The sequence below is a fragment of the Electrona antarctica genome (assembly GCF_951216825.1).
Source record: "Electrona antarctica genome assembly, chromosome: 9".
In the NCBI taxonomy this organism is placed as follows: Eukaryota; Metazoa; Chordata; class Actinopteri; order Myctophiformes; family Myctophidae; genus Electrona; species Electrona antarctica.
Window position 1 is genome coordinate 30,787,278 of NC_136790.1, and position 14,745 is coordinate 30,802,022.

The window sequence follows — 14,745 nt, forward strand, 5'->3', positions numbered from 1 at the left end:
TAGTCTTGACTCTTCGTCTTCATCATCATCATCATCCTCCTCCTCCTCCTCATCTGATGCCAGTTCTAAATATATAAAAATAAACATTTAGCTGTAGTCAGCCCGGCCAATAGCCAGTTGGGGGGGGGGGGACGTAGGCTATCTGACATCATCGTCATCATCATCATCACACGGAGACACACTAAACAATCATCACACGGAGACACACTAAACAATGTACAATCATGATTGTGTACAATATACAATGAATGCAATTATCATGCAAGCTCAGACGTCAATGAAACGTCATACAGATCTTATATAATACGCTACTGTTAGCTTCACTCCCCGTCCCCCCTCCGATCCTTGTAGCAAGGTCATCATAACCAACCACGCGTTGCTTCAGTAAACGATGCATGTTTGTTCTCCGTCTTTGTAGACAGTAAATAAAAAGGAGCGAACATTACTCTAAAGATCAGATCGCCTATAAGGCACGCTACAGTATAAAATACTTGTACTGCCATGCGTGCATGCCTGCTACGATACATTTGTACTGCACCAACCAACCGATCGACACCAACCCCCCCTCCAACCATTAGCCAGCACCAATGCACCGACCAACACCATTAGCCAGCACCTTTGGTGCTGGCTAATGGCTGGGGGCCATCGTGGTGAGTCATTCTGGCGTCATGATCTGACTAGTAGTAGTAATTATCCAAGCATCTATTTGTAGCGATCATCTTATGATTTCTGATCACTATAGAAGGGCATTTTCTACAATAAGATTACCTCAAAACATTCCGGGTTGATCGTCTTCTTCAATGGTTTCCCGGTATAGCTCATCGGACGACGATGGGGAGACAATGAAAAAAGGAGGGAGGGAGCAGCGAGTCTCGCTGTAAGCACTGGACCAGGGCTACTCCGCCTGGAGAAGGCGACTGGGACGCGTATGGATCAATACTACTACCACAAAACTCGCTCAAATAAATAGTACTGCTTTCAACTTTTTCTGCTAGAAAATCGCTCGGGCGAGACGGCAAAACAGGCAAAGCAATGAAAACTATGAAGACTCCCTCTGCCCCCACTGTTTACAGGGGGTGGGACCAGCTTCCAATGGCAACACGTACACGTGTGTCACGTGACACGGGTTTTCTGGGTAATGTAGTTGGAATATAAGCTCAGGAATTTAAACAGCGCTTCGGCGCATATTAATATGTTTAGATTAATCAAAAAAGAGAAAGACGCCAATTGGCGTCATTGCTCATTTACGGAATTCTGATGAAGACGCCAATTGGCGTCTTTGCTCTTCTAAGGGTTAAGGGCCCGGGCCTATTTAATCCATTAATAAAATGTGCCCATCGTTTATAGCGCCGGATGTTGGACCGGATGTTGTTGTTGTTGTGAATGTGTGTGTAGCAGCTAACAATAGCCACAACACTAAAGATGCGATCGACAACAACGGGTAAGAATAAATCTATTGCGACTAGCGACTGGACCGCAGAGGGCCGTCAAACACAGGATCTTTTCTTATAATTAGGCGGGATGATTTAGATCGCGAGTTATTAATGTTTTAAGATTTTCGTTGTCGTCAGCTAAACAGGGGAGGAACATTTTCGATGACGTGTCACTGTTGTGCAACACCGAGGATTGCACAACAAGCGCATCTAGGCTGTGGAGCGATGCGATCCGTTTTCATATCACTAATTTGACAGAGATTAATCAATCTCCGTCTCGGGCACATGACCGTGCACTTGAACTTGACGGTGATTTACGTCATGAGCCCTTAAACTTTAATGCCGTTTAATGTTTGTGTTGGCACCGTTTGTTTTACATCACCATTACATCACCTAATCAACATGAGTTAGACTTTAATATATTAGCGCCCCTCACTTCACACAGGTGTGATTTTTTCTATTAATTTGGTCATTAAGGTCCACAGAATGAGATGTCTACTCTGCCGGAAATATCGTGAAAAAGGTTATGGCCATTTTTGTATACCCCACCATAGACAACCAATATAAGGCAACATTTCCATTCCAAGCATTCGTTTTGCACGAAAAACACTACTTGGCCTAAATACGGCCATATCCACATTTGTGATGACGGCTATCACCGTTTTTAGTCCAAGGAGTGTTTTTCGTGCAAAACGAATGCTTGGAATGGATTCAGAATCATGAAAACCTCCTAGTTGGACATGTCACATGCTATACTTAAAGTATGATATTATATTGTATTATATTATATATTGGTTGTCTATGGTGTGGTATACAAAAATGGCCATAACGTTTATTCGCGATGTTTCCGGCAGAGCAGCAGACCTCTCATTCTGTGGACCTTAATGACCAAAGGAATAGAAAAAACACAAATAAAAAGTATATCATGACATCACAGGTTAATCCTTGACCGTTGAGCTTTTGGGCCTGTGGCTCCTATTGCTCTCAAGAATGTTTTTGAAAACATTTGAAGTGAGAAATAGACATTGCAGTAACCGAAAATGTATTCTATTTGATGAACTTTTTCCGAGGCGGCTGTGCTGCAGCTGGGCAGACGCTTATGAAATACTTTCAAGTCATTAGCGTGAGCAAGGAAATACCTTGTTTTGTTGTTACTTTTGGGTCAATTTATTAATAAAGTAGCCGTGTAATTATACATCCTATCGGTCATTACTTTTCAACAACTACCACCGCGTCATACATTGTACATGCATACTATATGCACCCTTGCATAGTGTTCGAGTTTGGGAAGCCTCATTGGAAATCACTCAATGGCCCTGCGTATCACCTGTTTTGAATTTGCACATAATGCAGGAGGCAGGAGGAGGAGGAGGAGGAGGTTGCGCTTCCAAACACTAAAATAATCACCTGCACGGAATTTCACAGAAAGTGAATGTCTACGGTACATTTTTGAGGGGTGCTAGCCCCTCCTATGCACAGTTTTGTGTGTAGGTGTGTTTGAGCACGGAATATGTTTGTTTGTGTTTAAGAGTGCCCCTCACTTCACTCACTTTATGAAACAAACACTGATACTGTAGATAGAGCTTTTCGTACAGCTGCATGTTGATGAGTTTAATGTTGTTTAATACAATCAGATAGGACTTTCTGTTTGGATGTATGGGATGTCAATGGTCGGTGTCGCAACTCTAGATTCAATTATTACAAAAAAATCTAGTGTTGTTATGTATGTATTCGTTGTATTGATCTGTCTATTGCAGTCTTTATATATTTGTGAGAAGGACGCTTTGTTGATGCTCGTTAATGCATCAAGGAATGCAATTATGTTTCTGTAACTGTCAAATAGGTGTTCTACATCTATTCTTAAGATTAAAAATCACACTCATGTAAAGTGAGCGGTGCCCTTCACGATCAACATCACGTCACAGACATTTCCGTGCTCAAACGGACAGACATACACACAAAGCTGTGCATTGGAGCGGCTGCACCGCTCCAAAACAAACAAAAAAACTAATTGGGGAACCCTGCTTATAAGTGCAGTTGAAGCAGTCCTGTTATGCCGAGATATGCCTTTGTTCTGGTGAGCACTGAGCAGCATTAGACCCTTCCTGTACCACACCTCACCCAGGAGACTGAACAGCATTAGACCTTTCCTCACCCAGGAGACTGCCCTGGTGAGCACTGAGCAGCATTAGACCCTTCCTCACCCAGGAGACTGCCCTGGTGAGCACTGAGCAGCATTAGACCCTTCCTCACCCAGGAGACTGCCCTGGTGAGCACTGAGCAGCATTAGACCCTTCCTCACCCAGGAGACTGCCCTGGTGAGCACTGAGCAGCATTAGACCCTTCCTCACCCAGGAGACTGCCCTGGTGAGCACTGAGCAGCATTAGACCCTTCCTCACCCAGGAGACTGCCCTGGTGAGCACTGAGCAGCATTAGACCCTTCCTCACCCAGGAGACTGCCCATCCTGGCTGGCAGGTAGAGACGACTCAGGCTTCTCAACCTGACTACTGTAAATCCCTCTTTACTGGCCTCCTGGCATGCTCACTCACCGCTCATGCATGTCCATGCTGTTGGAATTTGGCCTATACAGTATCTCAACAACAGACTCTAGACTTCTGCTGCCTTGAGGCCATCCAGGTTCTGATACTGGGAACCAATATGGATCCCAGTAGGATCTGGGCGGGGTGGTAAATTAACAGAGGCACCGAGATCAGAGAAAGATGCTCATATCCTGCAAACACTATCTTTAACATGGGAATACCCAGTGTGAGTGACTTGTGTGTAGAACAGAACATGATGGCCACAGTGTCGGCGGGGGTGAAACCCGAGCCTTTCCTGGTAGAGAAAGCAAATGTCAGCAACATGAAGCTGATCTGTATGGAGAGTATGATGAGGAGCACCAGTAGCAGGCTGGTTGTGTCCAGGGTGATGTTGCAGTTGCTGAACATGTCGCAGAAGGTGGAGTAGATGATAAGCAGCAGAACTGCAGAGCTGATGTTTGCAAACGGAAACTTACAGTGTTCCAAAGACTCCCTGTGGAACCGCTGACACACGTGACCCAGGATCAGTGGTAAGACTACCGTCATGCAGAGTTGGGAGAAGATAGAGGAGAATGGAACAGAGAAGGAGGAACCAAGAAACAGAAGCAACAACACTGGAGTTATAACAATTCCCAGGAAACTTCCAAACGCAGAGTTAAAGATGGCCGCCGCCTCGTTCCCTCCTACAACCTTGGTCAATATAACAGCAGAGGAGACAGGAGGGGGCATGCAGCCCACTGACTGTATCCCTTTGAGCAGATATGGGTTGATGGCTGTGAGAGACATCACTCTGAGCAGCAACCAGACAGCCAATGGGAAGAAGAGAAAGGTAAAACACTGGACCAATAGATGGAGACGTATGTGAAGGATGGCACTGGTCAACTCCTCGGTTTTCAGAGACAATCCACTGTTGAAGAAAATGATGGACACAGCTAGATAGGCTATGGTGATCTCTGGCTTCAAAGGACCTCCCGGCACACCGAGGCTGGGCTGCAGTTTGGCCGATAAGATAACCAGCACTACCCCGATAATAAACCATTCCTTCTGGATCCTAGCCACCAGACCCATATTCCTGATGGCACAGGTACAGGCTTGGGATCCAAACTAGAGAACTAGACACACTTCAATGTCTCTTTAGAAACTGCCACACTGTCTGACTGTAATGAGTACAATTTTATAGAGGTGATATGGCAAGCCGTTATGTGACGTAATGGTGATAGCCAATAGGACCCATATAACTCCATATTTGGGCAGCTCCATACTTGGGCAATTACTCTCATACAAACCTGTATAAAATTGACCTGGACTGTATACATATAAGATATAATATACACATTATGTAATGAAAGTCCATGTGCACTGCTCAAACTATTCTGAGAGTGTGGTCATTTTGGCTACATGCTGAGTGTGTTGATTTGGGCTCACTTGAACTCAAATCCAATATTATCACAGCCTCCTCTTAGTCCTCTCTAATGCTGCAGGTGTTGTCAAAGTGAGTGGAATATAGATGAGAAGAGGACGATGTGTTCTGAACCGCGCGCGAGAGAGAGAGGTGGGGTTGAAAGAGCGAATGAGAGTGGGTGCAAGGGAAAGTAGGACAGAGAAAAGTAAGAGGAAGAGTAGCTTGATGCTGTCTGGGTCTGTAGATACCCACGTATTAGTTTTAGATCCGATCATTTCTTAACCACAGATGTGGAAAAGCCTCTGATGTGTGTGTGCGTGCTTGCGGGCGTGCATGTGTGCGTGCGTGTGTGTGTGTGTGTGTGTACACACATGAGCTACAGCTCTAACCCTTGTACTTAGCAAAAGCTATTTGATGGTGCACTGCAGACATCAGCACATAATAAATTGCCACTTTGATAGGAAATAAAATAAATAAAAATGCTGAGCACAACATAATTGAGTCCTTTTTAAATTTGCAGTAATTGTGTTCATGCTGGGGTATGTTTGTTCTAAAGCTAAATATGATTATTTAGGGCTTCATAATTCTGTGCTAATGACAGTAAGCAAAATTGCAAAATCCCTCATGGTTTAATAAAATAATCTCTAAAAAGAATGTTATAATGCAGTAGTAGTGACAAACTTTTCCTTATATTTCTTTCTCTATACAGGATTAACAGGAAGCTTCCATCCAGTGAGATCTTGGCTTCTGGAGAATGAGCTGCCAATGTAAGTCCTATGTCCCAACCCAGCACTCCACACGTCCACAGTCCACTCTTTACAATGTAAATTAGGGTATTTTACTCTTAAATAGAACCCTTTCTGTTCTATTACTGTTCAGTAATAGTAAACTGTAAGAAATCTGTTGTGAAGGATACACGCACGCACGCACGCACGCACGCACACACACACACACACACACACACACACACACACACACACACACACACACACACACACACACACACACACACACACACACACACAAACACAAAGCTAGCATTACTCTTCAAAATCAATTTAGTATAGCTTTGAGCACTTCACCACTCAGACCCCTGCTCTGAAAAGAATTGATTTACTGCTAATGCAATTTATTAACAATTAATGAATTGTCCTTCACTGTCAGCCACTCCATTGTGAGATCAAAGGAGCGTTCAGGGTATACAGGCCTAGTGACATTCAAAGTACAAATCAAATACACAGCAACGTTTTCAGTGGTAGTGGGTTCAGTTTTACACTCAGAGTTAACTAATACAGGCTTTTTTGTGTATAGTTCCTGAAATATTGCCCTCCTCTTTTCTATCTTTTGTAGCCGAACGAGCTCAGCTGTCAACAATGCAGACGCGTCCGGCTGTCCGCATATCATGTTGTAACTTACAGTTTCTCACTATAACTGGGAAGAAATGCTTCCGGGTTAAACGTATTGATTCAGAGTTCTGACATCACTGTCACAGACTAACTGTATGTGCTTGCACCAAAACTCCCTGTCTCTCTGTGTTTACACAGATCATACTGTATGCCTGCCATACAGTATTATGATGTATTATTTACCAATCCAGATTGTAGCTCTAAGGGAATGACAGGTACATTTTCAGGCTATAATTGCTTGCAGCAATGATAGGAGATGGCAAACTGGAGGAAGTGGATAAAGGATAACACAGTGAAATATAACTATACAGTATATGATGCAATATTGAAAGAAAGCTGCTGAGTCGTACTCAGCCACAGCCAGTGACAGCCATAAAATATATTCCTCTAACACATAATCAGGTGTGATTCCAGCTAGGGTTGCCACTTGGCAATGCCAACTACCTGAAATTCAAATAAGGGACAAATGGCCGGCCATCCCTTATTTCCAAGAAAAATAAGGGACTCCCAGAAAAAGATAAAAACTATGTATGTATAGTAAATAGTTGTTGTAACCACTTGAACCCCAACATCCATATTCTGAGCAGATCAAAAATAGCAGATCTACAAGCTATTCTACAATCTATCAATTCTACAATCTATTGTTGCAATGGGACGTGTTGTATAGCTTGTAGATCATCTATTTAAAAAATAATCCTGAAAAATCTGAATATATTTTGGAATCATTTTAACACAAATCTTGACACAAAACATTTTCAGATGGGGGTTTGTGGCCAAATACTTTCATTCATTTGGGGGTCCTTGACATGAAAACATTTGAGAACCACTGCTAATAGACAATATTCAGCCACTAGACCCATTGATAGTATAATCTAATCCTTTAACTGAAGAAATATGTTGTGATTGTGCTATGTGTGTTACTGTGTGAAACTTTGGAAGATGTAATTCCAGTGGGCAGAAAATGTACAATTCTCTGTCTCGAATTTGGCATTGCAGATTTGGCTTGCTATTGGACGTTCCAGTGACTTATTCTGTTTTCTGTGATTTCAGCAGAAATATGAAAGCAGCAACCATTGCCCTGCTATCAATCTCTTGTGTGGATTGGGGTTCCACACTTGATTACACACAGGCACACATTCAGTATTATATGACCCAGACATTCACGCAACACACACACACGCACGCACGCACGCACGCACGCACGCACGCAAGCACGCACACACACACGTTGGCGGTTTCTCTTTGATATTTGGGGTAATTGCTCCCTTTATCGTTCTCACACACATAGATACATGCATTTACATACAAATGCAATTTGTTTCATGAATACACACAGGCACATGTACAGTATAGTATACGTGTATGCACTCTGTGGAACTGCAGCCTCTACAGACCCACAAACAAGTAAATACATCCCCGCGCGCGCGCGCGAGCACACACACACACACACACACACACACACACACACACACACACACACACACACACACACACACACACACACACACACACACACACACACACACACACACACACACACACACACACACACACACACACACACACACAGAGGTCTTGCCAGCCATGTTGCTGGGCTAAGGAGATAAGAGAATGCTCCAATCACAGGTCTGCTCTCTGTCATACCCATAAGGCCCTTGGAGTTTCTCTGTGGGGTGGAGAATGAGAGCATGTAACTGACACCACAATGACAGAAAGTTGTGCTAGCAGTAGCACGTGAGGCATGGGTTCAAGGATGCCATTTGACATGGCTGAATTACACATGATGTGTCAGAAAGGTGTTTAACCCAGTGCTTCTCAAACGAGACCATAGACCCCCATGCATCCGACAAGATTTTGTGTCAAGGAAAGATTTGTCAAGATGTCACAACTGCGAGACGTTGTGAGCTCATTGATCTGCTATTTTTGAATATAGCCAAAGTATGAAATATAGGACTAAAAATCTGTTTAAGTGGTTAAACCGATTCGTTAAACTGATTTTTATGCTACAGTATAACAAAAAAAATTAAATAAGAAAGTATACATTTTAAAACAAACAAACAAACAAACAAGATCTGTGTTGCGAGCTTGTAGATTGGCTATTTTCACTAGTTTGAGTCAAGGGCAAACGTCTTTTGGGTCTCGACCTGAAACATTTGGGAACCACAGTCCGAGAGGATTCTTGTCAGATCAATGATAGCGTTCAGCAGAGGAGACAGAAGAGAAGAGACTAATCTAAACTATGATAGCGTTCAGCAGAGGAGACAGAAGAGACTAATCAAGGTAGAGCTCAATCTCACATCTCAGGGTAAACAATGGAAGGAGGGGCGGGGTTGTGATTGATGCGTTCTCTCTCCGGGACTTCGACCAATACACAATGACACCATGGCCCTGAGTCGCAGCTTATTAGAAGTCTTTTCTTACGTTTCTTTCTTCCCCTGCTCTCTTTGTTCCTCACTTGCATTTTTAAGTGCTCATTACCTTCTTTTGTGAAGCCTCTTATTGTATGTCATTGTCCATAGACATTAACAAACAGCCTTTTGTCTGGGCAGCATAATGCAACAGCACTTTTACTGGCTTACTGCATGCAGAATCTCAGCCAGGTATTGATGGATATGGCATTATTCCAGGCCATTTCCCTGCTCTGTTCGGACACTATTTGCTGTGTACACAAACAATCTTTCCATGCGATCCAAGCTGCCCTATTTGCATGGTGAAATATGAACATTTCTCGTGGTAGCAGGATATGTCCTCTTATTCCATATTTTTTCTTTTTCCTCCAACGGGACGCATTTTCTAGACAATATTTACTAAGGCTATGGCTCAAATCTCCCTACACCATCCTAAACGTTCTATATGATATAAAACTCAATGTACAGTATGTGTGTGTGCCTTAATTCTCTGCCTGCCCCTCCTGGCTTTATTGCTGTTGCTATGGCAACAGCTCATCCCCTGCCACTTGACAGTTGATAGGTTGACAGACGGCCATTAGGGCATTATTGTGATTTCACATGGGGATTCTCGGTGATGGGTGCCCACTTGACCCACTTGGTGGCAAGAGGGGACGCTGTCCTCTGTCCCAATCACATTGTCAATGTTGCATATCACGGTTCCACACTGGAAGTGACTTCTTGTCAGGAAATTGCTTTGCGTTGCACTGTTAAATTCCTCTGCAGGGGTCAAGGACAGCGTGATCTAAAGTGACCTATGCTATGCATAGAAAGTGTATAGATCAGGCCAGGGGTATACTGTAGTTTGAAATATGGGGCAATGAAGACTTTTGACTATATATCTGTTCATGGTCAGTTGTGTACACACTACTGTATGTGGTTCTTCCGGGGACCCCTAGGAGTCATTGAGGGGGTTCCAGGGGGTCCCCAGCTAAATTATTGTAATTTTGAGACTAAAGAGTAAATTTGGTTCCATTTTGTACTCTCCAACAGCATTCGTGTGTATGTGTAATTGGGACACTTGTACACTCTCATAGTTCCATTTGTATACTCTCAAAATTACTCCCAGCTAAATTATTGTAATTTTAAGAGTAACTCTGAGAGTCTCATAGTTTGTAATAGTAATTCATGTAATGTTTAATCTTTAAACCAAACTGGGGTCCCTGATATTAAAAAGTTTGAGAATCATTGTTCTAGAACAAGCTTGGGCCTACCATACAGTATGCTTATTGTAAGATAAGAATATCTATATGGTATTACTCTATTATTATTATTATGTAGCAAACACAAATAACCTGCTGTGACTGAGGAGTCACCAGGAGGTCTGTGGCTGGGGAATTGGAAGGTTTCGGTTCCATGCTGGCATTGGGTTGAAGTGTCCTTGAGCAAGACACTGAACCCCTGTGCAAGATGACCACTGCTTCAAATAGTTACAATGAAAAATTCCCTTGGCATTCAATGCAGAGGAGGAATTCCAGTTATGGCCAAATTAAACTTTACTTCCCTAAATGGCTGAGCATGGACTTGGATTGTGTGATGTAATTTTAATATTCAGAGTAGTAGTTCAGAGATACACATAGCTTTCAACACCCTCTACAATTTACAATTCAGGCATTTTGTAGAAGTTCTTATCCAGAGTGACGTACAAAGTGCAAGATCAGAGTAAGCTGCTGTGACTGTGTGCATGTATTGTGTGAATGTGTGTGTGTGTGTGTGTGTGTGTGTGTACGTGCATGTGCGTGCACGCACGTGCATGTGCGTGCGTGCATGTGCGTGTGAGAGAGAGAGAGCATGCATGCGCGTGTATACAAGGGTGTGCATGTGTGTTTTTCTGCATCTCTTCATGTCTGCTTGCATTAGCCTTTCATATTTGCCCTGGATCTAGAGATAACGGCCACAGCTGTAGCCCACACAACCCTCTCCTCCCTCTCTGTTCCAATCTCCACACGGCCTCCTGGGAGAGATGTCCAGTCCTATTTTATTCCCAACTATAAAAATACCCGCCGAAATCCAAAGTAAAGTAGCACAGCAGTGCCACGCTTGGCCACCATTTCATTCCGTTTAATATTTGTTTCAAATACCGGGATGTAGATTGAGGGTGAAGGTTACTGATTGATGCTTTCAGCTTTACAGTGCAGTGCCTATGGCATGGCACATGGTGTTCCCTTTCGGTCCCCTCGGGAGGGTGTGGTGGTTCAGTCTGTGGCCCGGCCACTGGAGACTCTTGGAAACTTTGTGCTGTCGATGACCATGGCTCATTGAGCGTTCTCGAGAATTGCTCATCGGATCGACTTCACACTGCACTCCCGGTCCTGCAATATGGATGGATGAATGGATCTGGAGATACTTGAAGGACATACTGTACAGACAGATGGCTCTTTTTTATGTGGCATCTATGGCATGTAACACATTTCATGGCTTCTGGATTTGTTTCCATACACTACGGCTTGGTTTTAATGGTCCTCAAAACCTCATTTGGGCCCAGGAGGTAGTACTAACCCTGAATTCAGGGAACCCAGAACGTATGGCTGATATACAACCTCACAACATGTCATGATATTGTATGTGGTGGATATCGTCATGTATATGGTGTTGTGAGCTTGTAGCTATTTTAACTTTTTTATGTGTTTTTTTATGACGTACCACCCCCTTCAGGGCTGGTTCTGGTTATTATGTTGACATAAACAAACAAAAAAAGATTATAGAACTTTATGTGTTCTAGAACGTTGCAGGTTATGGAAGACTCTTTGTAATAAAAAAATAAATGCATACAAACTGAGATTCCTTAAATGTATAGATCGAAGGTAGGATTCCTGGTCCTGTGACTAATTTTGCTCAGTGGAGTATCCTCTCTATTGCCTTCATGCCTAGGCTGAAGTGCCTTGTGTTGGAACGTGGCCATTAAAGCTTGCTGCTAGTCACAGAACAGAGTCCAAGGACAAAAGAGAAAGGAAGTGATTTACAGTAATCAGCTCATCCTCCTCTGATGAGATGTTTACAAGTCTCTCTAGTTTATTTCCACCTGTGTGTAAAATCTCTGTACCGACTTCTCTACTGAAAGCATGGATCAGAAACACAAGGATAAGAACCGAGCTTGTGTCAAGCAATTCTTTAATTATTCAAGGACAAGGGTGAACAACATCCTTATGTCAATGTTTGTCACAAGACAGGTCATTGCACACAGTCTAGTACATATGATAACAAGACCGTAAGGCTTTAACAACTTAAACCCTCTGTACTTAGTAAACTAATACTTGATTGGTGTCTGCTCTGTACTTTGCACTTCTTCCCTACACCAAAGTATGTCCAATCTACAGCCTCGGAATGTATCTCCTTGCTACCCGTCAATGACTGGTAGCCCCAAAATTGGGATGTGATTAACTAACAGCCAATATGAGAGGGTTCTAGATTCAGAAATAATGGAACAAAAACACATTTTCTGTCACCTCACTAGAGATTCAAATAGGCTATTGTGCTTGGCTATTGGACTATAGAATGGCTGATTATAAAATCAGCCATTTCTTTCTTCTTGTTCCTGAGAAGGTTATCCTGTAGCATCACCTACTTTGCTGACTTGTGCAATACAAATGCTACATCATGGGTTTAATAACTGTTCCACAGGAAACGACTCGCACAGTCATCGTTTTATGATTATCCCATCCCGCGCTTACACAATCATCTGCAGTCTGTCAAATGGAGAAGAAATTAAGTAAATACTCTTTGACACACAGCATCAGCTCTGTAGTTATAATATTATTATTATTACCCTTATTATTATTAATACAAATATTAAACAAATACCCTATAGCGTCCCTATTCTGGGGCAAACATTCGCAAAATTGCAAAGTCACAGCATGTCACAACACGTTGTGAGCATGTAATAATAATAATAATAGCTTGAATTTATATAGTGCCTTTCTTGAACCCAAGGATGCTTTACAAAATGTATCAACAACAATCAACAACTATATATGCATGCCATAAGCCTGAGAGAATAAGTGTTGTAGATGTGTTGTAGATATGTTATTTTCTGCAAAAAGATTTTATGCAGAGGGGGAATAGCAGCGGACAAAGTATAGAGCCCTGGGGGACATCAGTCAACTAAGTAGCCTATCATACATGCATGGTTTAAGAGATTAACCTGAATCCTGTCCTTCTGCTGTGAGCCAATTTAATCAACATTTATTGGTCAGTGTATTGATAGTGGCAATGACCTTTCCTCCTCGCCACTACACAGCCCATCAATTGTAGGCTAATGTAGTAATGTACCAACTTACCAAAATCATAAACAGTTTTTCAGGTCATGGAAAGTTCCACCCGCTAGTACACTCCTCCCATCATAGACAGTAAAGCAGGGCCTCCATCTTTCAGTGACTTCCTTTCTGGCTGCACAGTCTTCAGAGATTGGGCTAAAATGAGTGAGCCATCCATCACAACAGAGAGAGTGGTAAATTTATAGCTGTAGAAATAGGCCAGAGCACAGCACCCATGAAATAGATGGAGTGCAATTAGGACAAGGTTAGCCTCCCTCTGTCACACACACACACACACACACACACACACACACACACACACACACACACACACACACACACACACACACACACACACACACACACACACACACACACACACACACACACACACTCACACATGCTCACACACTCACGCGCACGTGCACACATTCACACAGGGTTTCATTATCAATGAAGACACACAAATGTTTGAGAGCTTGTACAAACATATAAATGCACTGTTTACTCTGCACTATAGGCACTATCTGAGGCTTTCAGCAATTGACAAATAATTCAATTCAATTCTCAGCAAATTTATCAAAGGTGGTAGAAAGGTAGTAGAAAAGTAAAATAAGCAGTCATGCATATCCATGCCGAGGTCCCTGTGTTACTCCTGTTCAGTTCCGGCACATTAATTATCAAACCGTACTAACACCTCACTCATGCTTCAATTTACTGTCAATTACACGGTTGCACCTATACGGGGACATCGCTTAATTAGCATATCAGTTCCACCGATTGTATAAGCTGCCGTAAAATCCAGTATTTGTAGTCAATTTTCACTACCTATCTACCTCATGTGCATGTTGTGAAGGCAAGTCATTAATGTTCAGTACACTGCAGCAGAAACATTTCACCTGCTATTGTAGAGCTTTAATCATGCAGATGGGATATTAATACTCTTTCTCAACTGGACATTAGATGTAAAAGAAAAATAGAAACTAAGAAAAAAAAACGTATACGATAGTATTATAATCGCTAAGGAAATCAATCCCTTCTGGCTCCAAAACTATGGAATGCACTTCCCATTGCAGTCAGAACTGCAGCCTCACTCCCAATCTTCCGCCGTAGTCTGAAAACCCACCTCTTCAGACTCCACCATGGCCCGTAGCACTTGCCCTAGCCTAGCCCCTTAGATAGCACATTATGTAGACTTAGATAGTATTTTAAACAGACTTATAGCTTGTTATGTAGACAGCTCTAGAATTGCACTTTATGTA

General features: G+C 42.7%; 1 protein-coding gene across 1 annotated transcript; it reads right to left on the reverse strand.

The window, feature by feature from the left end:
- Window positions 1-4,029: 4,029 nt before the first annotated feature.
- LOC306929908 (sodium/bile acid cotransporter 7-like) lies at window positions 4,030-5,043 on the reverse strand (the record flags this gene model as incomplete). Its single annotated transcript, XM_079510640.1, has 1 exon — window positions 4,030-5,043. The coding sequence occupies one exon, from the start codon at window positions 5,041-5,043 to the stop codon at window positions 4,030-4,032; it is 1,014 nt and encodes a 337-aa protein (XP_079366766.1).
- Window positions 5,044-14,745: the final 9,702 nt, after the last annotated feature.